Source organism: Monodelphis domestica, chromosome 5, assembly GCF_027887165.1.
Source record: "Monodelphis domestica isolate mMonDom1 chromosome 5, mMonDom1.pri, whole genome shotgun sequence".
Taxonomy (NCBI): Eukaryota; Metazoa; Chordata; class Mammalia; order Didelphimorphia; family Didelphidae; genus Monodelphis; species Monodelphis domestica.
Genome location: NC_077231.1, coordinates 190,941,451 through 190,966,670, shown reverse-complemented (window position 1 = coordinate 190,966,670; position 25,220 = coordinate 190,941,451). Strand labels below are relative to the sequence as shown.

General features: G+C 36.4%; 1 protein-coding gene across 1 annotated transcript; it reads right to left on the bottom strand.

The window, feature by feature from the left end:
* Positions 1 to 1,996: 1,996 nt before the first annotated feature.
* On the bottom strand, positions 1,997 to 22,047 carry WNT16 (Wnt family member 16). Its single transcript, XM_001365127.4, has 4 exons — positions 21,472 to 22,047; positions 20,939 to 21,222; positions 18,565 to 18,848; positions 1,997 to 8,830 (listed from the first exon to the last, which is right to left on the bottom strand). The coding sequence occupies exons 1-4, from the start codon at positions 21,564 to 21,566 to the stop codon at positions 8,366 to 8,368; spliced, it is 1,128 nt and encodes a 375-aa protein (XP_001365164.1). The 5' UTR covers positions 21,567 to 22,047; the 3' UTR covers positions 1,997 to 8,365.
* Positions 22,048 to 25,220: the final 3,173 nt, after the last annotated feature.

Below are 25,220 nucleotides of genomic sequence, written 5' to 3'. Positions count from 1 at the left end.
GAATTAAAATGTTTGCTATGGAAATTTAGATCAGTTCTACCAAAAAAGCACAACAAAATCCCTTTTTGTATAAAAAAGTGATAAGAGAAATGTATTAATAAATGTATATGATTTGAAAATGCAGCTTGAAATATTTGTATTTATGAAGCAAGTGAGTTAAATTTTTAATAGCCATTTGAAGAATGACCTGATACAGTTTAGAAACATGGTCATAGAAATAAACAGATTTTTAAAATTATCTTTGTATGTATTTCTCTGACCATCAGTTCACTCTTGTTTAATGAAATTTGGCACTTTCCAACCAGCATTCTAAATGTTCATATCTGTAAAAATGAAATGTCTATCCTAATTCAGTTGTCAAATATTGATTTTTTTTTCCTAGCAAAATAATCAGTGAGAAGGTGGATTAATTGGGAGCTTTAAAAGAAAGACATATTCCTGGGAAGAATCCATGCATTCAGTCATTTATACAGCTCTGCAGTCAGCAATACTTTGCCTATAGCATACATTTGACAGGGGTAATGCATTTTCAAGATTTTAAGTATAGCCTCTAAATGGTCAATAGTAGTCTAATTAGTTGTTTCTGAAATGTTTAATTTAGGCCAAATAAAAATAATGTTCAGTTTTACATAAAAAGGTAAGGGAAATATGAATTTTTGTTAAACATCTTCAGTTCTTCAGAGATTGTCAAGTTTTGTTTTTTATCTATGGGCTGTAGTATGTAGTCTTAGTGACATAACCTTGAACTAAATTATTAACATGTTAATTGTACAATACAGAAACAACACTGCAACTTATCATAATTTTAATAACTTGTCTTAAGGTAACTGGGAGATATTGTAATGTTGCCATGTACTTCAAAATCTTGCTTAACAAGAGCAGCAAATCAAGATGGATAAATGTCTATTGAAAGTTAAATAGCTTGCAGTACATTTGTTCATAAACTGAATGTAAAGCAAGAAAAAAAGGCATCTTATTCTGTTTCACAATTTAATAAACCAAAATTTGTAGTTTTTGCACTTAAGCAAATCATATTCTGCACATATATTTTGATATCAAATCCCTCAATTCTATAAATGGAAAGTATAGTGGCTAATTTTACAGCATTAGGAATTGTAAGGCATCAAGTTTCTTTTTGATAATAGTCTTGGCTTTCCAATATGAACATTTGTATTGTCTTGGACACTTTTTAGAATTGCAAGTGATAGAGTATTTCCCAAATATTTTGGGGATTTTTCTTGCTACTTTTATCTATACTAGTATCCTTTCAATTTTTGATTTAACATCGTATATAAAAATTTAGAAATCCCCTGGAACAACCTCCAGGAAGTGATGCAGAGCGAGAGGAGCAGAACCAGGAGAACATTGTACACAGAGACTGATACACTGTGGTACAATCGAATGTAATGGACTTCTCTACTAGTGGCAATGCAGTGACCCTGAACAACTTGGAAGGAACTATGAGAAAAAATACTATCCGCATTCAGAGGAAAAACTATGGGAGTAGAAATACAGAAGAAAAACAACTGCTTGATCACATGGGTCAAGGGGATGTGGTTGGGGATGGAGACTCTAAATGAACATCCTGATGTTCAAACACCAACAACATGGAAATAGATTCTGATCAAGGACACATGTAATACCCAGTGGAATTGTGCGTGGGTTACAGAAAGGTGGGGATAGGGGAGGGAGGGATAGAATACGATTCTTGTATCCAAGGAATAATGTTCTAAATTGACTAAATAACAATTTTAAAAAATTTAGAAATCCAAACAAGAATATGATTATCCATCACTTTTGATGTACCACTACTTAATGGTAGCTTTGAAAATCTGAAACCTCAGAAGGAAAAGATAAAGTTAGTTTGCTTATCCTTTGGGAGATTTTTGTATGTGAATATATTCTGTGACTTGTGCTAGCTGAATGTTGGGCGCAATAATTTTACCATTACCTTCATTCTCAGTTTAAAAAAAAATCATCTCATAAATGATATTCATTTAATTTTAGTACAATTTGAATGTTCTTTATTAAAAATCACAAATTAAGCATCTGTTCTGTCATATCTAAATGATGTTTAGTGTTTTATAAATATTAATATTTTACTTGAAAGCAACCACAAACATTTTTACTACAGCTATGCTACCATATCATGCTAATTATTAGCAAAAGACAGGCAAAATAAAGGATAATTGGGAGATTAAAAATTATTCCTGAACTAGATCCTTTGACCTTTCCATTCTTAAACCAAATATTCAATTAAATGAGTCATTTTTCTTTCTAATCCTATTCATTTCATTGATCTCTGTTCATAAGTAATCACATTTATTATATTGTGTCAGATTTAATTGACCAATAACTTATGCTTTAAGAATTACAACACAACTGAAGAAGACTGAAACTGAAAATATACAATAAGTAGCACTATAAAGTTTGCAGCAGTTTTAAAAGAAATTTTCTATGAGTATAGCAGTGAGTGGGGAGACATTTCAGGCATGCAGGATAGCAAATGTGTGAGAACAAAGACTTGTTGCCTCTTTTTGCAAATTTTTTTCAAGAATATATAACTATAGAAGAACTTAAGTTTTAACAGGACAATTAGGAAGAGACAACTATGAAATAACTTCATTGAAAGTCTGAATTGCTGAGCTTTTGCCTTTGGATTATTTCCTTTTGTCACATCACTATTTAGGCACTTGGACAGGCTTATTAATCCAGTGTGGAAAGATTCCAATTGAGTCCAAGGTTTAGGGCTAGAAGGGACTTCAGAGACTAAACCTATCATTTTGCAAATGAAGATGAATTCCAGAAAGGTCGGTAGTTATTTGCCCATGGTCTCACAGGTAATGTCAGAGGCAGGATTTGAACCCAGACCTACTGCTAACAGAAAATGTACTTTTCCCCACTGTAGTACAGATAAACCTAATATCCTCTAACCATGAAATTTAGGGTGGTCGAATTTGGAAAATTCATTCCCCTACTCTGAAACGATAATTAAGAATACTTATATTTGAAATGCCATTTCAAGCAGGTGGGATTAATTTTGTAATATGTTATTGAAACTGTAATGGAAATGAAAATTTTAAATTTCAAACAAAGTTATTTCCCTCCATCTCCACCTCCCAAAAAACAGTAATGAAGATTTTTACCTTTTATACATGGGTTCCTCATTTTTTCCTATGGAAATAAAAGTAAAATTAAGGATACTTTGATGGAAATAGTGATGTAAAATTAATAGCATTCTACTTTCTGCTACCTACAAAGGGACAGAGGATGGTAGACTTTCTATTGTTTAATAACTAAATTACTAGCCAGAATTGTATCAATGCCAGTTATATGTTTCATTTTTCAATCCATTGGAAAAGAAAAATCAGGTTCTCATTGTTTAATGTAAAAAAAAAAATTCCTCTTCCTCACATAAATAATTTTAAATATACCTGTACTGAATCTGTCAACATATGACTACTGACTAACATATCACAGCATTTAGGCAATGGAGGAGTTGGGAAGACTCCTTGAGTTCAAATCTGTCCTCAGACACTTTCCTAGCTGTGTGACCCTGGGCAAGTCTCTTAATCCTTTTTGCCTTAGGTGCCTTAATCTATAAAGTGAACTGAAGAAGGCCGTGACAGATAAATGTCTTTGCCAAGAAAATCCGATATGGGTTACCAAGAGTTGGGCAGGGCTCAACATTACCCACCATTTTTTACATGAGATTGCCAATCTTTCTCTTTCCAAATTAGTGAACAGTAAAAAAAAAACTCCCTAAGCTAATACAAATACTTTAGAAAAGTTGGTTACCCAGCAGTCCTAAAACGTCTTCAGAATGTACAACTACTCATCATACCAAGCCTTCAAAGATTTAGGGCTGTTGCTATTAACATTGCTCTGGTAAGAGAGAAATATTAGTACATTAAGTTGGCATTTCCCTTAAATGGAGAAGGTAGAGAAAAAAATTGTAGAAGATAAAGATTAATTAAATACAATAAGTTTTGCCATTTGCTGAGACCAAATCAGCCTTTTTTGGCCCAAGAAAGGAGCAGGTACATCTATGTGTGATTTAGCAGCTGTTGAATACTGTGAAATACTGTTTATGACAGAAAATGTAAAAAACAGGACTTTGAATTGTAAATATGATCCTCCCTTACTAGATTGTTAATCATCCCATGAAAGGACATGGTAGAAATTCAGCAATATGAAATTGAGCAGAGGGACATTGCTTTCTACCAATCCCACTTGTGTTTACTCTAGCATGAAAATCACAATTTTGAATCATTCATTGCATCATAATGATGCCACAGGGCAGCCCACTAGATGGCGAAGTGGATGGAGACAGTCTTGAATCTCCAGAGATGTTTAATTTCTCAGTGTCGCAGGCACTAAGTTTCAAAACAATTCTCAGCCTTCGTTATTAGAAGAGACTTTCCTCACTAGGACTTCCATGCGAAATAGCCAAGAAATCATAGGTCTGGACAAAAAGAAGACATTAAAAAATAACAGCAACCCCATATAGGTCTTCACAATTTCCAGACTGGCCTGCAGACTTTTCATGTAACATTCTTCACAGCAGTTATTCTATCAGCATGATTTTGTTTCAGGTTTTTGTTTTTTTCTAATGTAGCATTTGATAAAGCAGATTTTCCTTTAAATTCACAAAATGGCAAAATTTAAACTTTGATTCGACATACATGAAACAAGATTCTGCTTTTATGCATTAATAAAAATAGGCTTTTTGATAATTTATATACTAATTTTTATAAAGTTCCTTTTGGGATGATTATTTTTTTGATTATTGATTTGGCAATGTGTAGTGGCTAAAAGACTGACAATAGAATCCAGGAAGCCTGGGTTTAAATCTTGCTAATGACAACACCAGCTTTGTCTATTTTTCAGTACTTATAGAGGACTCTACATGTGTAATTTAGGGAAAAGTTACATTGGGAGAAGCAGTTTTCACAGCCAGGGTTTTCTACATGAATTATTGTTTGAGGACAATTTTTTAAAATATCAGATAATAGCAGTTTTCATATTGTGTTTATGTCTAAGGAGGATTTCAAACTAACTTTTCATTCTTTCTGGAAAATGCCTGCTCACTTCTCCCTGTACCCACTTATTTGCAGAACCAAAACAAAACCAAAACAAAACCCAATACTGGAATTTTAATTGCTTTTGTTGTGAATACCCTAAATTTTCCAAGGTAGGAGGTGTAGTTGATAAGAGTGTGGGATCTGGTATTAGGAAGAATAATCTTTTTGAGTTCAAAGATGGCCTCAAACACTAGCTGTGGAACCTTGGGCAAGCCACTGAACCCTGTAGGCCTCAGTTTCTTCACCTGTAAAATGAGCTGGAAAAGGAAATGGCAAACCACTCCAATATCTTTGCCAGTAAGACCCCAAATGGGGCTATTAAGAATTGGATATTGCTGAACAACATATATAAATGTACATATTTATACATACGTACATACATACATATATTTTTAAAAAATCAGTCTAAAAGGATTGCAGTTTGTAGACAGCATCCCAAATCTAAAAACAGTTCTGAGGGCTACAGCAGTCATAGTTGTCACTTAGAATTTGGGAGGGCTATGTCAAGTTCAGCTCCCCTTACTCATATTCCAGGTACCTCAGTGTCCATAGTTACACTGCCAAGAAAATAATATTAGCTCCAAGTTCAGGCTAGTTTATTATGTAGCTGAATTAAGTTTTAATTACAAGATATCTAGTAAGTTTCAGTGAGTGGATCTAATGGTGAAGTAATAAAATATTAAAGCTTCAAAGGACATGCATAATTTCTGGAGAAATAGTGCTTTTTTGTTCACAGACATTTAATTCAATTCATTGGTCATCTGGATAACATCAATTTGTGCCTTTGGAAATCATCACCTTATCTACAAATAAATTATTTAAATGGAGGTTTGATGTGAAGAACAATGCCCCCCCCCCCATTTCCTGAATGCAGTTCATCCTGCACACATCACCTCTACTTCAGATAATGATTCTTCCCCTACCAATGTTTGCTATAGTAATAACAAGTCACAACTGTAAAGGCTTTGAACAGGATCATAGGTATCTAATGCAGATAAATTGCCATAAGATATAAGTCACATACACTTGAAAAATTAGTCATAGTTTTAAAAATGTGAATAATGTAGTATATATTCCAAAAAATAGCTGCCTAATGTTTTATATCACTTAACAGTATTGAAAGGAAATCTGGAGTTATGCTAAGTTTTCAAACTATTGAAAAGATGAAGTCATACAATTTGGAATGCGTTCTGGTGCTGACATTTGCCTTTTACCATTTGCATGTTATGCTTTTCTCAGTTATAATCTCATTTGAGTGCAGATAGGAGAAATACATTGAAAGACTGTAATAAAGTGAATAAATAGGGGCTAATGGGAAATTTGATGTTATAGTGGGAATTGTGGGAATTGCATTTATCTACTTATTCATCAGAGCAGAAAAGAATTGTGAATTATGTCTCATTATACTAGTCAAATTCCTGTCTAGAACTAGAACAGCACCACTTTCAGACAGGCGATTTGACTGGTTCCTCCATCATTTCTTAGCCCTAAAACTGGCATGACCACTGCTATTGAACTTCTTAAGGGTCACAGTTAAACTTTTAGCTTTACTCAGTATTGGACTTGTGATATTTTTCATGGGTTTGCTATTGTTCACAAATCTCAATTCTACTCTGTCAAGCTTAAAAAGAAAATGAATGAAGATAAAAAATTTGTTTTATATATTCAATAGAATATTATGGGAAATACTCTATTCTTATCTACTTTGTGCATAAGAAATCTATTTAAAAATAACATCTAAATATAAATGTTTTGCCAGTAAACTAAAAGAAATATTGAAGTACATTAAAATATTTGGCCCTGGGTTTTTTAAACCATGTTTATAAAATGTATTATGTATGATCTTAAAAGGTAGGAAAATTATCAAAATTTAAATAATGAAACAGACTTCTGTACAACATAGTAAATACAACACCATGACATACACAGAATTAGCCCTTGTACTGTCATTTTTAGGTTTCTTTTCCAGATGACTAAAATAAACATGTTATTTTGTTATTCTCCATTATGCAGCAATTAAAAATGGTGTGCATTGACTATTCAGGTATTATATTTTCTCAACAACTTGTAAATAAGCTATAACACAAAACTGACTTTCTCATAAGGATTAAACCATTCCTATATCTGTTCAGATAATTTTCTTATTCTATATAAACAAGTCAAGGATTTCTACTATGCAACTGTATAAAAGCAAAGATTTCAAAGATGGTCTTATTGCCTTAGTTTTGAGTTCTTAAAAAGGTTATGGCTTAAGTATTTCATATGTTTCCTATAATTTAAATACTATATTTACAAAATATAAAAATTTCTTATCAAAATACTATACAAAATACTGGCTTTACATATTTAAACAGTGTCACTCCATACATTTCAAAATATTTTAACATCCAAATAAACTTTTCTTCACAGATTTATAACACTTTCAGGAATTTTTCTTCTCAACAGAATCACATAACTTAAGCTCTTTTCATTTCTGCATCTAGTGGCCAGTAATCAGGATAACATTTATTGATTTTTTTGATAATCCAAAGGTACATTAAAATTCAAACTTTATAGCTTAAAAAAATAGATTTCCATTCCCTTTGTTTCCAGCTATCTTTAAAAGGTACCATATTTTAATAGATATTGTATCTTTCCCTAATACTTTTGGTAAGTTGTCCCTCTTCAGAAGTAGATGAAAGGAAGGAGCATCAATGCCTCTCCTGTGAACTTATTTACAGTTTCACTTCTCAGGAACAAGCTTTCTTTGCAAAATCTTTAAAAATACTGACAAATGTGATAACACCCTTTTTTAAGTGCTCCTTGATGCTGAAAGTAACATTCTTTAAAATAATAATTGTTATATATGCTTGATCAAATTCACATTTAAGCAAATTATACCAAGTATAGGTCGGGTGTCTCCTCGTGAACTGGCAGGCCCATGGATCTTTTTCTCTCCAGAGATTTCTCTTTAATCACTTTTTTTCTTGTATGTTGTCCCCTACCCCAAAGGCATCCAAACAAAGACATGGGCCCAAACCTACATCTGCACAGGGCAGGTGTCTAATAAATTTTGCTGGATTGAATTGAATCGAACCTTTGGGAATCCAGGGAAATCCATGTCAAAGAAGTGTGAACTTGTTTTAATCAGAAGAAAATGTTAAGAGACTAAAATCCATACCTGGTGAGGGACCTGATCAACTTCATTAACATTTCCCTTTCCGAAAAAAATATACCAAGTCAGATATGCTTTGGTCGTCTATATCATCGCGAGCTTTGGATGCTACTCGGTGGAACCCAGATCATTTGCAAGTATGGACATCAGCCATGCTCTCACACCTCCTGCAGCGAACGTAACAACACCAGACAAATTTGCATTCACACCTCTCCACGTGCCTGACGACGTGGGTGTTATAGCCCCTCCCACAGCAGAGGAGGTTACACCCGTCTGCTCCTTCCGAAGTGCGGTTGCATTCTCTGCCCTGCGTCCCCGGGATGCCCAGCTTTCGGTCCTCCACGCAGTAATTGGGTGACTTGTTAATGTAAAGGAGATCATCCTTGCGCACTGCTATCTTCCTCGGGTCTTTTTCTCTCCTGCGCATCTTTCTTTTCACTTTATCCGAGAGCTGCACGCTGTTTTCGTACTTCTCTTTTAGAAAGTGACCGATCTTCTCGAAGGAAGACATGGTTTTCCAGCAAGTTTTCACAGCACAGGAACCTGAAACTCCGTGGCAGCGGCAGTCCACTGACATCAATTTGGCGACTGCCTGCAATGAAACGGGAATCATGTCCAGACTTTACTTGGACTTTCAAAAATTCCCCAGCAGCACACAACTGAACCGAAGAAGTATTTCTTCTAGTTTCGCTTACTTGGGCAGGAATATCATCTTCGTACATTTCTTAGCCATTTTTAAATCGGATTAAAACTCTTTTTAGAGCAGTTTGTAATTGCCTGTTACTTAACCATGAGTGGACTACACTGGACTAATACTTCCCAGCTTTCCCTTCTAAGAAAGGCAGAGAGGGGAGAAAGAGAAGGAGACAGACACACAGACACACGGGCACAAAGAGACGCAGGAAAGAATGAGAGGCAGTCAGGCAAAGACCTACAGAAAGGCAATCACCCTACCACATGACATTTAGAGAGATGCCAGCATACTGATAATTTGTATCTTAAAAAAGGATAAATAATTACAGGGCCCCGAAAATTGTGATGAAGGAAAAGGGAAAAGAAGCCATATGTATATGTTCTAAAATATTTATAGCAGCTGTCTTTGTGGTGGCAAAGAAATGGAAATTGAAAGGATGCTTATTAATAGGGGACTGGCTAAACAAGTTGTGGCATGTGATTGTGATGCACCACCATTGTGCTAGAAGAAATGACAAGCAGGTTAATTTTTTTTTTTTTAAAGAAGGATCAATATGAAGGTAAGAAGAGTGAACTGAGCAGAACCAAAAGAACATTAGGTACAACAGAAGTACTGTTTGAAGAATGACTTGTGTATGTCTACCTCTAGAGAAAGAGCAAGACCTAGTTAAGTTTTATATATACATACATCTTGTCAAATGATGCCGCCTCTAAATGAGGATGTTGAGGGAGGGAAGGAGTTGCCTGGGTATTTTAATGTAACAAATAGTTAAACTTAAGTTTTAAAAATTGAACTTGTTATAGTTTCATACAATTGAGATTTTCATCCATCCATCCAAAAACACTGCTTAAACTGGCTAGTGTTCATATTTTTCAAAAAGGTCTTTAAATACCCACCAAAGAATTTTTCTTCTGACCGACAGAGGTAGTAGGGGACATATTCTTTTTTTTTTTTTAAACCCTTGCCTCCCGTCTTGGAGTCAATACTGTGTATTGGCTCCAAGGCAGAAGAGTGGTAAGGGCTAGGCAATGAGGGTTAAGTGACTTGCCCAGGGTTACACAGCGGGGAAGTATCTGAGGCCAGATTTGAACCTAGGACCTCCCATCTCTAGGCCTGTCTCTCAATCCACTGAGCCACCCAGCTGCCCCCCTAGGGGATGTATTCTTGGGAAACAAGTGCCTCATCTTTTAAATGCCTTTTACATTTAGTTTTTATTCCTGTAGGAGAATATTAATTCTCAGATTTAAATATAACCTGTTGTTTCTAGTAAGTCATTAGAATTTGATAACATCAACTACTAGTTATTTTATACCAACTAAAGCTACTGAGGTTTTGCCTGCATCTGCCAAGTCTCTCTACATTCAACAAGTTTATTCTCTAGTATATTCTAGAGAGATCTTTTTTCTTTCTTTTTTAAAATGATACAAATGATGACAAAAGCAAACACAAGAGCATTCCCCAGCTTATTCACAGTATGTATGTCGTATGTCTAAAGTGTGTAGCAGTATTTCTGTTGTTTGGAACCCAGAAGACATTTTGCCATAGAAACAAGTGATTCAAATTGCAATCAATTTCCCAGCTAGCCCAGGGATATCCATTTAACTCCTAATCTTCTTTTCCTCTTTTATTGTTGCTTTAATTCAACCTGATCTTCCCATTATTCCTAACTCATGAAAAAAATCCCCAACATAACAAACATGAAAAATATATAACTAATGATGTAGCTATTTATCACCTCTCAGGCAAGAGGTAAATTAGCCCCTAATGTTAAAAAAATTATGGCATTAATAAAATTTAGGACCTAACCATCATGGTTTCTATATCAAAATTCGGAGTTCCAATTCAGGATTCTATTCATTCATTTCCAGCAATTAAGCACAGCAATAGAAAGAAAAAATTGACTTCTTTTTAGCTTTTGCATGGGACTGTAATCCCTGAGACTTTTTTTTATCAGCATGTCTAGGTCCCGGGTATTCCCAGAAGTAGGGAGGGAACAGATGCTCATAAGCTTATGGATCTCTTCTCAGAATTATGTTTTTAAATGCATCAAATAAATTGTGCATTTAAATACATAAGCTAAAGGATTACAAAAATATAATAAATTACAATTATAATGAAATTCTGCAATGAAAATGTTTTAAAATTTCATAGATGCAAGGTGAAGAACTCCTGATCTTTCCAAATCTGAGAGCTGAATTCAACCAAAACAGACTGAGAAAAAAAACAAACAAAAAAAACCCCAAACAAATCAACCTCAAACTTTGCCAGTCAACATGTACAAGTTTCAAAGTAGTATTTCAATACGAAATTGACTCTAATGCTGTGTGATATGTCCAGTAAGCAAGTAAGTAAGTAAGTAAGAATTTAAAATCTATGAGGTTCTACTTTGTCATATATCAGAAATTTGTAGACTTGGCATACCAAAAACATATTTTTAAAAATTCAGAACTGATCCGTCTGTCCAGTGACTTTGGAATCACCAAAAGAAATGAGTCCATAGTTTTGATTCCACTTAAAGTTTCCTATCGGAATCATAAAATGTCAGAGATGAACACTTTGATCTTCTGTAGGTCACTTAAAGGTTATACATCTTTTGAACAATATACCCTTTCCTAATTAATTTGATTCTGGAGAGGCGGAATGATTCAAACATTGTCATACAGTAATTTGGAGCATATTAAGTTAACAGTTTAGCATCATAAAAGAATCATACAGGACACTGTTATTGATAGAATGTTGCATACACATCATATTTGAATTTGCAATACAAACAAAATAATGGAGTCATTCAAACCCCTCACAAAGTGAGAAGCGTTTTTGTTTTTGAGGTCTAGAACTGTGATTTCATCTGTATAGTTTCCTTTCTAACCAAAAAGATCATTGGCTCATCCACAATGTTCAATCTGAGAGAGTTGTTTGGGAGGAACTGAGTACTTAAATGACTTCCTGTTATCACAAAGGCAGAACTTGAACTCTGGGCCTGTCTGATTCCAAGGCTGGCTATTTGCTGTATTATTCTGTCTCATGCAGCAAAGCATTAAAAGTAATTAATTCTGAAAAGCTTAAAAATATATATCACTCTTATTAACCTAGAGCAAGGCATACTCTTTGATGGTCTTAAAGGGGCTAAAGCAACTTTACAACCTGGAATATGTTTGTTTTAATACATTTATGTAACTTAGAATTGAGTTTTTGAAATGTACCCAGTAAAATAATGCCTGGACACATGGACAAATTAATATAGTCTACATACCTTATGGGGTCAGATTTTGCTAAGTACCTTTAGTTGATTAAGAGAAATGAACTAAATAAATACCATGCGAGGCCACTTTTCAGAGGTCATGGTTGTAATCCCAAGAATCTGTAATTATGGGTTAAAATGTGTTGATTATCACAAGTAGCCCAATTCTTCTACCTGAATGCTCCCCCTCTGTTGGGTGCCATAATAGGGGCATACACTGAATAGCATAGTGAGTTCTCATGAGAAGCCAGGTGGAGGGAATCAAAGAACAATTTACACAGAACAGAGCATTCAAGAAACCCTCTTTAAATGGCAATTGATCAATATATTTAGCTGACTTGTGGAGTTGAGCCATCCCTACACTATCCATTGGTCTTTCCAATTCTAAGGAAACTGATAACACAAAATCTGTTCGGTGATCTTTTCTTGGGTACAAAGCAGGATTTTACCTTCATATTTTCTAGCAAGGACAGTGGTGGAAAGTCTTCCCCCTAAGCTACTGACAACTAAAAGATTGTATCCATAGTCCACTTTCCACATGGATAATGGGCTATACAAAATAGAAATCAGCCATTTCACTACTGAACCAATAACTTCTAACTCCGCTCCCACCCACATCAACCTTCTCGGGGAACCTCCGACAGTGCTCATATCAACTCTTTGGAATGACATTCAAGACCCTTCACTATCTGGATCTAACCACCTTTCTGTCATGCTGCCCCTTTTCAGTGTTGCATCTGTGCCTCTGTGAATGCCACCTCCTCTTACATCTAGTGTGGCCTCCCTCCTCCACCTCCAGTCCTTCCCTGCAAGACCTAATTCAACTGAATCTCTTCCATAAAAGTTTCCACAATTTCAAGAAACTAGAAGTGATCCCTCCCCATTGTAGCTCTTAATATCACACTGGATTTCCAAATATTTAAATGCTTGTATCCATCATAGTCATCATAGTTATCTCTATGCAAGTCTTACAGACCTAAAACTGTTGTCTCCCTCTTCCCTCCCCTCAATTAGATTAAAAGCTCTTTGAAGACTTTCCCCTTTTTATTGAACACAGTAAAGCAGCGCTGCTTAAATATTTGTTACATTGAGGGGACCCAGCATAGGATGAAATGCATAACAGTCACCTCTTTGTGGTTTGGGGGAAAATAGGGAGAGCCAGCTTGGTGCAAGGAGAAGACCACTGGTTTCCAAAGCAGAGCTTGTATTTAAATGCCATCTCTGCTCCTTATTAGCTGTGTCCAGCCTTGTGGGAGTCACTTAATAACTCTGAGCTCAGTAGCCTAATCTTGAAAATGAGGATAATAACATCCACCTTAACAACCTCACAGGGTCCCTGTGATGAGGAAAGTACTTTGTAAACCTCCTGAACCCTGGAAATCTCAGCTATCATTATAGGGGGAACATTTTAGAAACGAAGGTAGGAGCTAAAACACAGATTTGTTTTCTCATTCCATTGTTCACCACCTGCTGAATTGGTGTGGCAAATAATATGGAAACTGGAATTTTTAATAACTTGGAGTTAACCAGCTTTCAAGGATTAACATTCAAAAAACTTCCACCCCATTTTCTACAGGTTTGGAGTGTCTCTTACTATGTCTATTGAGTAGGAGAGTCATTTTTTGCTACAGATTATCTTCAATAATGGCAAAGCAACTGAATTTCCATAGAAATGGCCTAGAATTAGTTTAAGTGGAATATGACATGTAGATGGAAATATATAGACATACCCAGCCTATACATGTACTCATGAATGTGTGTAATATATATCAATCATTATACCACTAAAACACATGTTATCCCTATACATGGCAGAAGGCCTAAAAAGAGAAGAAAGGAAGTAAGATTAGAACTACTGACAGACTAGACTGTTCACTCTCTACTGCCAAATTTGTCTAGAGTATATTGTAGTATTTTGAACTAGTTTCTCATAAATTATCTAATTTTATATCGTTTGAAGTCCAAGATAACTATGTGAGAGTTAGGTCAAAATGCTTTACACATAGTAGATCTTTAAGACACAGTATTTGGTGGATCATCACCCTGGCTTCATGAATTAAAAAAAAGAACTCACAAAAACAAAGACAAATAAAAGAACCTCTAAGCACCAAAAGATTATTGTTTGTGATTTGCCTTGTCACATAAAAAGTGAAGGGGACACTAACTACATCTCAGCAGTGTAATAATATCATTTTAAAAAGGAAGAAGTTTCTCTGGATGAAATTTCAAGAATGAAGGACTTCTTATCCAGGGATATGATGTCAGGTTCAAGAGTATTTTTTGGTCATGTAAAGAGAATGTTAAATAGTGGGTGATTTGATGATAAAGAATTGATTTTGAAAATAAAGGATGCCACAGCCTTTTTTTGCCAGTAACTCCAGAGGAGAACAGCAACTGAATGAATTTTATGTGGTTATGTTCAAATTCCTTTCTCTACTCGAGTTGAGTTGTTAAGGTTTATAACGATATTAACAAAGGAATGTTTTGTTAACTATTGCAAACAGATGTGTGCATTTTGGTGGAACATTTCTGAACTTTGAGAGGGCAATTAAGAAGTTGGCATTTAGTCCATGGAAGTTCCCTGTGTTTTGCCGTGGCAAATGTGAGATAAAATGTTATGAAATAAGATAGCAAAGATGTATGACTAAGACTAAAGACCATGGTGTATAAAACATAAATATAAGATTGACAGAAACCATTCAAATGGCTGAGGAACTGGTCTCTGGATGCTGATTTGAAGGTAATGCTTCTGACAGTGTTCCATGCATGATCAGAAAATTTTGCTGATAGATTGAGGTCCGTTAATTTGTTTGATTTTTGTCATCTGATAGATGATTCCATTTCAATCATAAAAACTGCAATACAAGTTCTTGAGACGGTCTATGCCATTCCTATTCCTCTGAGCCCTTTTTGTTTCTTTTCTGCCCAAAGAAATATTTGAACCTGCTGTTGATTTAAACACTATGTGTTGTTCAGCTACTTATCTTAACTATTCTTAAATTTGGTCAATGAACATTTGGGGTCTGGCCCTTCCCATTTTTTGAGTTACTCATCGTAAAACAAATTATGGGGTAGGGAAACTTAAAAGTTTATGAGGTGGACATGGGAAGAATGGAAATATCCTATGCACACCAAAAGAAATACCCATAAATATTCCAAGTCACATCATTCCCAGAAGTACTGCCCCTAGAAGACATCACATCATGCTATTGGCCAATCACTGCTTTGCAACATTATTCTTGGAGGCATAACTTAAGGAATGGTGTCAGAAATCTACTGGGATTCAGAGTATTTAAGGTCAGCGGTTAGAAAATCATCTGTCCTACTCATAGCACAACTAAGCGCCAGTACCCACATTTTTGGGAACATTTCCCCATATTTTAAGTCTGGGGATTTTGAGACTGGAAAGTACAACAGAATGCAGATCTAAAACTCTGCTCTGAAGAAGATACCTATTACCTTAAAATCCTCATTGGCAATGCTAAAATTGAGCTAATTGTCCTTTTATTTAAGATCAGAACCTAGGAACTTGTTTAATCCTACAATTTAAAAAGGAAACTGCAAAATGTAATTTGAATTCTGACATATTAGCTGTACTTTAAGAGGATCCAAAAAAAAAGAACTAAGTATTTATATCCCTTCCCAATATTTTACAAGGAAATATTTTATGTGCTTTAATTTTTTTATGAGGTGAGAATAGTGTGAAAAGAAAAAAAATTATCATTGGCAAAATCCCAAAGCTTACATTTACACTACAGTGAGATTTATGTGTGGGTTGAATTATTTTCTGCAGCACATAACTCTCCTTGGTGCAATAACAACAAAACTGATTACTGTAATTTAGGAAATAATTTAGAAGCTTATTTAAAATAATGAAGAATTGAATTAGGATTGATATTAAGAAGTATGCTCTGAAAATAAACATGTAGATAGTAGTTTGTTAACAAGATAAACAGTTAATGAAAACTAATATTGCCATATAACTTTAAAAAAGAAAAATTAACAATAATACCATTAGTTTCTTTATGGAGATGTATTTCTATAACTATATATTAGTATTCTTTAGCTTTTTATTGCATTGTTCTGAGTTCTAAAGTCTTTCAAAATTGTTTTTCTCTGTAATGTTATTGTATAACTTTTCCTCCCAGTTCTGTTCACTCTATTCACATTTAAATCTCAATTCAGAGACAAATCTCTTTAAATAGAGGTATTTCTAAAATATGTTCTTGGTTTTATGTTGTAATTTGTTTATTTTGACTGAAAGTTTTGACATTTCTGTGAAATTGCTTGTTAAAAAGACACTAACAGTGTTACTCAGAATTCTAGGATATAGGAATTCCCTCCATTTTCTTATCATTCATAAGCCAAGTGAGTTTATTTTACTTCTCTTATGTTTTTATTCTTCTACTTTGAATTACTGTGCTTTGCACACTATTCTATTGGTTATTAATTACATTTTAACTTTTTGCATTTCCTATGCTATAACTGATGACGTTCTCTCTGAATTAGATTGTATTGAAAGTAAAGCAAAAAATATGCCAGCATATATAATACATTTATACCTATAAATCAACATTGATATTGGTATCTATTGTTTATTAGAACTCATTTGTAAGAAAGAAATTATATACAAAAGGAAAAAAGGAACCAAATCTTTAGAGTAGTTATTTTCACTCTTTTCCAGCCAATAACTGGAAACTAAGGGAGCGCTTAACTCTTGGGAAGTGGATAAATATATTATGGCATACAAATATAATGAAATGTTATTGTGACATAAGAAATGATGAAATGGACAGTTTCAAAGGAAACTGGGGATACTTCTATGAACTGATGCAGATTGAAGTGAGAAAGAGAATAATTTATATAATGACAACAGAACAAAGACAACTTTTTAAGACTTTAGAACACGGATCAATGCAATGTTAAGCCACAAGTCCTAGAGACTGAAGATAAAACATGATACTCACCTTCTATCAGAGAAAGACATATATTCTCCTGCATGACCAATTTGGGAATTTGTTTTGCTGGATTATGCATGTGTATGATGAGGGTTTAAATTGCTTTGTTTTTGTTGATGTTCCATGGCAGTGGAAGGGACAATGTAAAGAACAGATTAAAATATTTTTTAAATTTAAAAATTTAAAACAAGGAAATTTCTCTTAAATTCTGATGTTAAGCAGATTGAAAGCCCATTTATTAAGCATATTATGTTTTATAATTTCCCCCTTAATTTTCTTATTGATATTCTATTCTTTTGAATGAAATAAAATATAATTTACTGATATTACAATTTTAACTTAAATGTAAATTGTCCAGAACCTGTAATTCTTTTGAATCACTTTTATTTTATTTTTACTTTAAAAAATGGCCATGGTATAAAGTTAGTTTTCCTCAAAGAATTTTCCTAAATGTTTTGATTTGTTTCACTTTATATTACGTTTATGTGGCAATTCAATGGCTTCTGTGGGAGATTTATAGTTTGCTAGGTGATAAATCAGGAATTCATGTAAATATGCAGTGATTTTTATGAAGCAAAGGAATTGCTGTTTTAATTTTTAGTGACTTTTGAAGAATCACTGTGAATATTCATGTAATTCAGCAATGTCGATGGGTCTAATTTGTACTGTCAACTTTCTAGGTGAATATGAAGATAAAAAATGAAAAGAAAAACTTGTAGTGTATTCTACACAAAGAAATAAACAGAAATCTAAACTCAGATATCAGGTATATGAGGTGGTTAATATTTAAGGGCAAATTGTAGGTTTTTTTTTTGTTTTACAAAGAGATTCACTAAAGATTTTTATAAAGCAAGTGCTTAAGAGGAAGATGTAGACAGATAAATTATTAAACTAAAAAGCTAGGGAATCCCTGTCAGCTGAAAAATCAGTAGGAAAAGAAATGATTAAAAAATGCCTTTATTTAAGTACAATCCACTAGAGAAATCTAGTTCAATTTATTGAGTTCATGCAAGAGAGGAAGGGTAGCTTAGAAGAAATAGCATTACTCCAGTGAGAATCAGAGCACTCAGATTCAGATACAGGTAAAAGGATTTCTTTACTTTCTGGGTCAGTTCCTTAATCCGTATATAACCAGGAGTCTGAACTGAATAATCTAATGTCTCTTCTAACACTCAGATTCTATGATCAATATTTCTGAAGGGATCTATTTTTCAAACCAAGGCTCACTTTCCCTATGTGAAACACAAGCTACCCAGAAGTAGCAAGCACACCCTTCTGGATGTGCCTGCAACAGAAGCATTCTATTTAGAATACTATATACCATTTATTCCTTAGTTTTCTGCTCATTGATATGATCTCATTTACACTGAAGGTAAGCTTGGCCTCATCTTGTAAGCTCTTAAATTATTTTTATTTCATGTCCTAATACATACCTGTCTCCCAGCTTCATTATTATGTAGATTCATTGCTAACAATTTCCCATCTTTTCCAGTGGTGTTTCTGGTGGGGACGTCCAGGAACCTTCTACTAAACCACATGCCATACTGGATGTCATCAGAACAGCCACCCCAATGCCAGCCTTCAGTAGCTGAGCCACCATTCTGCAAGTTGGTGTCACAGGAACATTCTGTCATGTTCCCTGCACTGCATGATCTTGTCACAGAATGTACCAGACCTGCTGCCATCACTGCATAAATGAATGCTGTTTCTTTGGTGCCTAGAATAAAAGAAAGGGAATTGTTCAGTTAGAAAAGCATTGCATACATCTCTGAAATGGACTACCTATAAATGAAGTTATGGAGAAATTATTATTATTATTTAAATAACTTATCTTTGTATATAACTGGTGTCTACCTAGCACGTAATCTAGTACAACAATATTTAGCACCTAATAGGTGCATAATAAATTATTGAGATAAATGAAATTGGAAAACCAGTTGCAACAATTGCAACATTTAAATATATGATCAGAAGGAGAGGTTTCCAATTGGCCTTCTCTTTTTAAAAAGGAGCGATATGATTTATAGAATTCCTCCACTTTAAAAAGATTTTAAAACAAGGTCAAGTAAAATTACTCTTTGACTAGTGTCCTTGTATTTTAAAGTCTTTTGTCTAGTCTTAATATTATCCTTTGAAAAAAGGTGTTCCAAGGAAGTACTTTTCAGGAACTAATCTAGTATTTAAAACATGGTATTAATTACTGTTGCTAAAATGAAAAAAAAACTGGGGAAATATTAACAATATCCTGTCAATATTCTCCAAGCATACCATTTTAATTTTGTGTCTTTCTAAACACACTGTAAAAACTAGTGATTGTTCTTTTTTTTAAAACCTGCATCTCAAACCCTAGACCATATCTCTTATTTTTTACAAAATTTGATTCAGGGAACTTCTTCCATCAATGATGTTATATATGCTTATTTTTATTTATCTCTTGGATTATGCATATGATTGATTATTACCTACTCTGAAATAGCTAGAGGCATTACAACATTGTATAAAATTACTAGCCTATTTTTATGGCAGTGCTAGATGTAGTTGTTGCAGTAAATTGTTATTATAGAGAAATTAGAGGTTTAAAAAAGATGTTTATCATATCTGCAATTGCATTAACATCAATGCCACTAACAATAGTTGGATAACTAATGATTCTATATAAACATTTAAAAAAAGGAAGAGAAAAGACTGCATAGATAGTTTTTCCTCCTTTCCTAGTAAAAGCAGTCTGTCATCTGCAAACTAATTAGACCTTTTCAACAGTGAATGGTTGTATGTTTCTACAACTGAAGACCATCTTTGTTGTTGGTTTTCTGTAGAAGACCTTGTTGCTTTTAAGGCATGTCTGTGGATTCACCTAGCAGAATATACAAGGCACTCACAAATGGTATTTTGAGGGGAGGAGAGTGGGTTGTTGGGGGGGGATCAATAGATGAGTAGGGTTAAAAATACAATAGTTTGAAGGAAAAGGCACCTCAAATCTGTAGTTGGGGCCCACTTATGGAAGCCAGCCATCCTCAAACTTATAGTCCTAACGAAGTCACAATGCAATTGAAGGACCTCTGACACTTTTTAACTCCCACAAATTATCCCACAGAGGTCATGCCTTGCCCAGTAGGGAATGAAGATGGGGAAGATTAAGACAGCTCTTGGAGTGTTTGAGATGATTTTTGTTATAATACTTTCTTTGACCTGTCTTTATTCTCTGTACTCAGTGCCTGGAGTGTTAAAGGAGTCTGGTTGGCAGCGGGGTGGGAGTGGGGTGTTCGTATGCTTAGCGGGGCGGAGGGGAGGGAACCTGCTTTGCTTTCCACAGTTACCCACTTGACCAGGGTTCCATGCGTGATTCGACTGGGTAAATCAAAGCAGATGGAGAGCAGCATTCTCTGAGGCCCACATCATGTTTCCCCAGCTGGTTTTAAAAGACCGAAGGAGATGGAGGGGCGGGAGAAGGGGTCGGGACCCAGAGAAAGAAGTTTTAGTTTTCATACAATCCAAAGGTGGGAAGGCTGTAGGTCAAAGATTTGGGTTGAGAGGGCACTGAGGATAGTGAGAACAGTTTCACCCCTTTAGTGGCCGGGTCCAGAGCTAGGGAAGGAGCCCCAGCCCTGGGGGCGCACCTGCGGCTTGACTGAAAATCCTGTAGTGTTTCAGTTCCCCTTCCACCCTACATCCCCGACTCTCCAGGTCCAGAAGACAACGCATACGCAAATACTTCCCTTCTGGGAAGCTAGAGGAGAGATGCCTGCTCCAGCTTCGGCTGTTTCCGCGAGGTGCCAAGCGGAGAAAGAAGGTAGCAGGTGGACTCACCGCTGCTCAGCTCATAACCGAAGAGGGGGGCAGCTCCAGGAGAGGCTGCAGGAGGTGCGGCGACTGATGGGGCAAAGATAGAGACGGCTGGCGAGGACACTTGGCAGTTCCATCTTTCATGTTTGAACTGGCTCTTGCACTCTTGGATGCCCAGTCGTGCCCCTTCTCGGATGCTAGGCAGCAGATAAGGTTTCCTTTTGCACAGTTCCTTCTGTCGGCTGCTCAGAGGCAAGTTGGCACAGCCTAATTTCTCTGGAACACCAAAGGAGGCGATGCCCAGCCACCTGTAAGAGATGGCAGTCCCCCCCACCCCCCATCCAGCATGAGCCACACATGTTTGCCCATCTCCCTCTCCTGGAAACTTCTCTCCCTCGTCTCCCAGAGGTTGAGCCACTCGCTCTGCAGGTCAGGGGACATGATTAAAAAAAAAAAAAAAGATAGCCCTTTTTGTCAAACAACCTGCCTGGGAAGCGCGTCAGGCTTTCGGATTCTCCACCCTTTCCCCTGTTCCTCCCCTTAAGTCCTATACTCACATCCAGTTTCCGTGCACGCCGCAGGGGAACAGGGCGAGCAGAGTTGCCCACAGGACGCAGAGGCGAGGCAGTCCCGGGAGAGCCGCTCTATCCATGGCCCCCGCATCGAGTCCTCCAGGGCTCACTCACGGTCCGCCGACCCTCTCCTTTCCAGTGAGCCCCACGAAGCCTGAGCTCAGTTCAGAACGACAAAGCTGTCAATGAACCCTTCAATCATCCCCAAGATAAAATAGAATCAAGGGCTGTCGCTTTCTGTACAAGAGAAGCCTAAAATGCGGAGAAAGTGGCTTGGGACTTTCCTCCTTCGTTGGAAGGAGGAGCGATGCAGAGTAGAGGGAAGCGTCCCTTGCTTCCCAAGGTGAGAAACTTGTTTGATCTTTCCCTCTTTCCATCGCCCTTCTCCTCCCTGCCTTCCCCTCCCATCATCTCCTCGGGGTAGCTCCTGGATTTGGATTGGTTCAGTTGCGGCCGCGGCATCTCATTATCCCAGACGCACAGGTTCTCATTGGCTGAGCCCAGTTCTCTGCGGGGAGGCGCTTTGGGAAGGGCTCCTCTAGGACTGCGAGTCCCCAGGCCACAATGCTCCGGAGTTTTTCAGACCGCGCTGTCATATCCTCCTTGGATGTATGGACTGCAGAGGGGTTTGCTTCCTCTGGCCGACTGATGGGGGCGTTTTTGTCTTAGCAACTATAGGTCAAGGTTCGGAGGCACAAGCATCATTGGTTTCCACTTACCCCACTTTTATTTATGATGGTCCTTTCGCCAAGCCAAGGGGTGGAGTGGCTAAAAGGCCGCCCCGCTTTGCTTTCTTTTTCTTTCCTTGTTGTCGTCGTCCTCCTCCTCCTCCCTGTCCTTCTTCCCCCTTCTCTCCTTCTCCCTCTCCCTCCCCACTCTCCTCATCAGCAGGAGGAAGACACTGGCTTTCCAATGGGTACAAAACAGCACTGAGCTTAACAGATTTTTTCCCCCCAATCATTGAATCGATGAAACGCGTTCTGGAATTTTAATACCAATGTTAAAAAGTTGTTAGGCTTAATTTTTTTATTTGGTTTATATTTACTGAGGGGAAAGTAGATACCAACACGTTCAGCACCCCATCCTCAACCCCCATCTGATCCATTCAGTCTTTCTTCCTATACGAATAGCATATCTACATTCTCCCCTTCATTACTTCTTGTTTGGTAGTGTCAGAGTCTACAGCGTCCTCAGAAATGGAGAATGTAAATCAATAAAGGGAGAGAGGGAATAGACTATTTCAAAAGCTCTTAGGTAAATGTTGTAAATGTTTCTTAAACATAGTCATAATACTATCCCTCAGTTCGTTCTTAAGAATCTTGAGCAGGGATATTTATGGGAGTTAAATCAACAATTAGGCATTAAGATACTAACTTATGTACTCAGGGCTGTTGGGGATACAGAAATATAAAATAATCCCTTCAAGAAGTTAAGATTTGGGTAGCTGGGTAGTACAGTGGTTAGAGGCCAGAACTTGAGTTCAAATCTAACTTCAAACACTTTCTAGCTATGTGATCCTGAGCAAGTCACTTAACCCCAATTTCCTAGCCCTTGATGCTCTTCTGTCTTAGAATTGATACTTAGACAAAAAAAGTGTTGTGTTTTTTTTTTTAAAGTTGATTCTAGTTGGTAGAAACAAGACAACATCACTAACAAGATAAATTAAAGATTGTCAATAATCCAGTGCCTAGGGAACAATGCCACATTTTTTAACAGAAGTAAGGACAAAACTTTGGATGAGTCATCTAACTTATCTAGACTTCAGTTCCTTAGTGGCAGAACATGGGAGTGACCCTGATGATCGATGAGATTCCTTCCAGCTCTCAATTTTTCATCTCATTACAGTACTGGCAGTTTAGGAAGGTTGACTTAACCAGCTGTTTGCAGGAAGAATTGGAGGAGAAAGAAGTGGGAGAAAAATTGACCCAAGAGACTAGTGAGAGAGTTTATTATACAGCTTTGCCTTCTATTTACGATGGAGTATAGCTCAAATATTTACTTCTTATGGGGCCTCTAAATTTTTGTTGTATTCTCAAGGCATCCAGATTACTTGGTCCCTGAAGTTTGTAACTGAAATTCTGTGGTGTCAGAATCCAGATATACTGATGTCAAATATGGGATGAGCAATAATAGGAAGCTGAGATTTGTCCCTCCTCCACATATATCTTAGCCTGAAGGAGCAAGTTTTATAATGACCAAATGTCTTAAAGATTCCATTCATTTCTGAGAATACAGAGTAATAAGTAAATAACAACAGAAATGAAGGTACTTAGACCTGTATCATGGCAGCAGTGAAGATGTTAAAAAGATGGCGAACTCATTTTTGAAATCCCAAGTCATCTCCTTTAGGCTCAGCAGCTTTGCCAGATTGGCAAAGTTCTTGTTTGAACTGCAGTTTATTCTTCATGTGTTATAGGGCTATACTTACAGTAGTCCTCTCCCATCAGGATGGTGATGATCTTCTCATTGTTTTTTTTTTTTTTTTTTAAATATATTTTATTTGGTCATTTCCAAGCATTATTCGTTAAAGACATAGATCATTTTCTTTTCCTCCCCCCCCCAACCCCCCATAGCCGACGCGTAAGTCCACTGGGCATTAGATGTTTTCTTGATTTGAACCCATTGCTTTGTTGATAGTATTTGCATTAGAGTGTTCATTTAGAGTCTATCCTCTGTCATGTCCCCTCAATCTTTGTATTCAGGCAGTTGCTTTTTCTCGGTGTTTCCACTCCCATAGTTTATCCTTTGCTTATGAATGGTGTTTTTTTCTCCTGGGTCCCTGCAAGTTGTTCAGGGACATTACACCACCACTAATGGAGAGGTCCATTACGTTCGATGATACCACAGTGTGTTTGTCTCTGTGTACAATGTTCTCCTGGTTCTGCTCCTCTCGCTCTGCATCACTTCCTGGAGGTTGTTCCAGTCTCCATGGAACTTCTCCACTTTATTATTCCTTTTAGCACAATAGTACTCCATCACCAACATATACCACAGTTTGTTCAGCCATTCCCCAATTGATGGGCATCCCCTCATTTTCCAGTTTTGGGCCACCACAAAGAGCGCAGCTATGAATATTTTTGTACAAGTCTTTGTGTCCATTATCTCTTTGGGGTACAGACCCAGCAGTGCTATGGCTGGGTCAAAGGGTAGATATTCTTTTGTCGCCCTTTGGGCATAGTTCCAAATTGCCCTCCAGAATGGTTGGATCAGTTCACAGCTCCACCAGCAATGAATTAATGTCCCTACTTTGCCACATCCCCTCCAGCATTCATTACTTTCCTTTGCTGTTATGTTAGCCAATCTGCTAGGTGTGAGGTGATACCTCAGAGTTGTTTTGATTTGCATCTCTCTGATTATAAGAGATGTAGAACACTTCTTCATGTGCTTGTTAATAGTTTTGATTTCTTTATCTGAGAACTGCCTATCCATTTCCCTTGCCCATTTATCAATTGGAGAATGGCTTGATTTTGTGTACAATTGATTTAGCTCTTTATAAATATGAGTAATTAAACCTTTGTCAGAGGTTTCTATGAAGATTTTTTCCCAATTTGTTGTTTCCCTTCTGATTTTAGTTATATTGGTTTTGTTTGTACAAAAGCTTTTTAGTTTGATGTAGTCAAAATTATTTATTTTACATTTTGTGATTCTTTCTATATCTTGCTTGGTTTTAAAGCCTTTCCCCTCCCAAAGGTCTGACATGTATACTATTCTGTGTTTACCCAATTTACTTATGG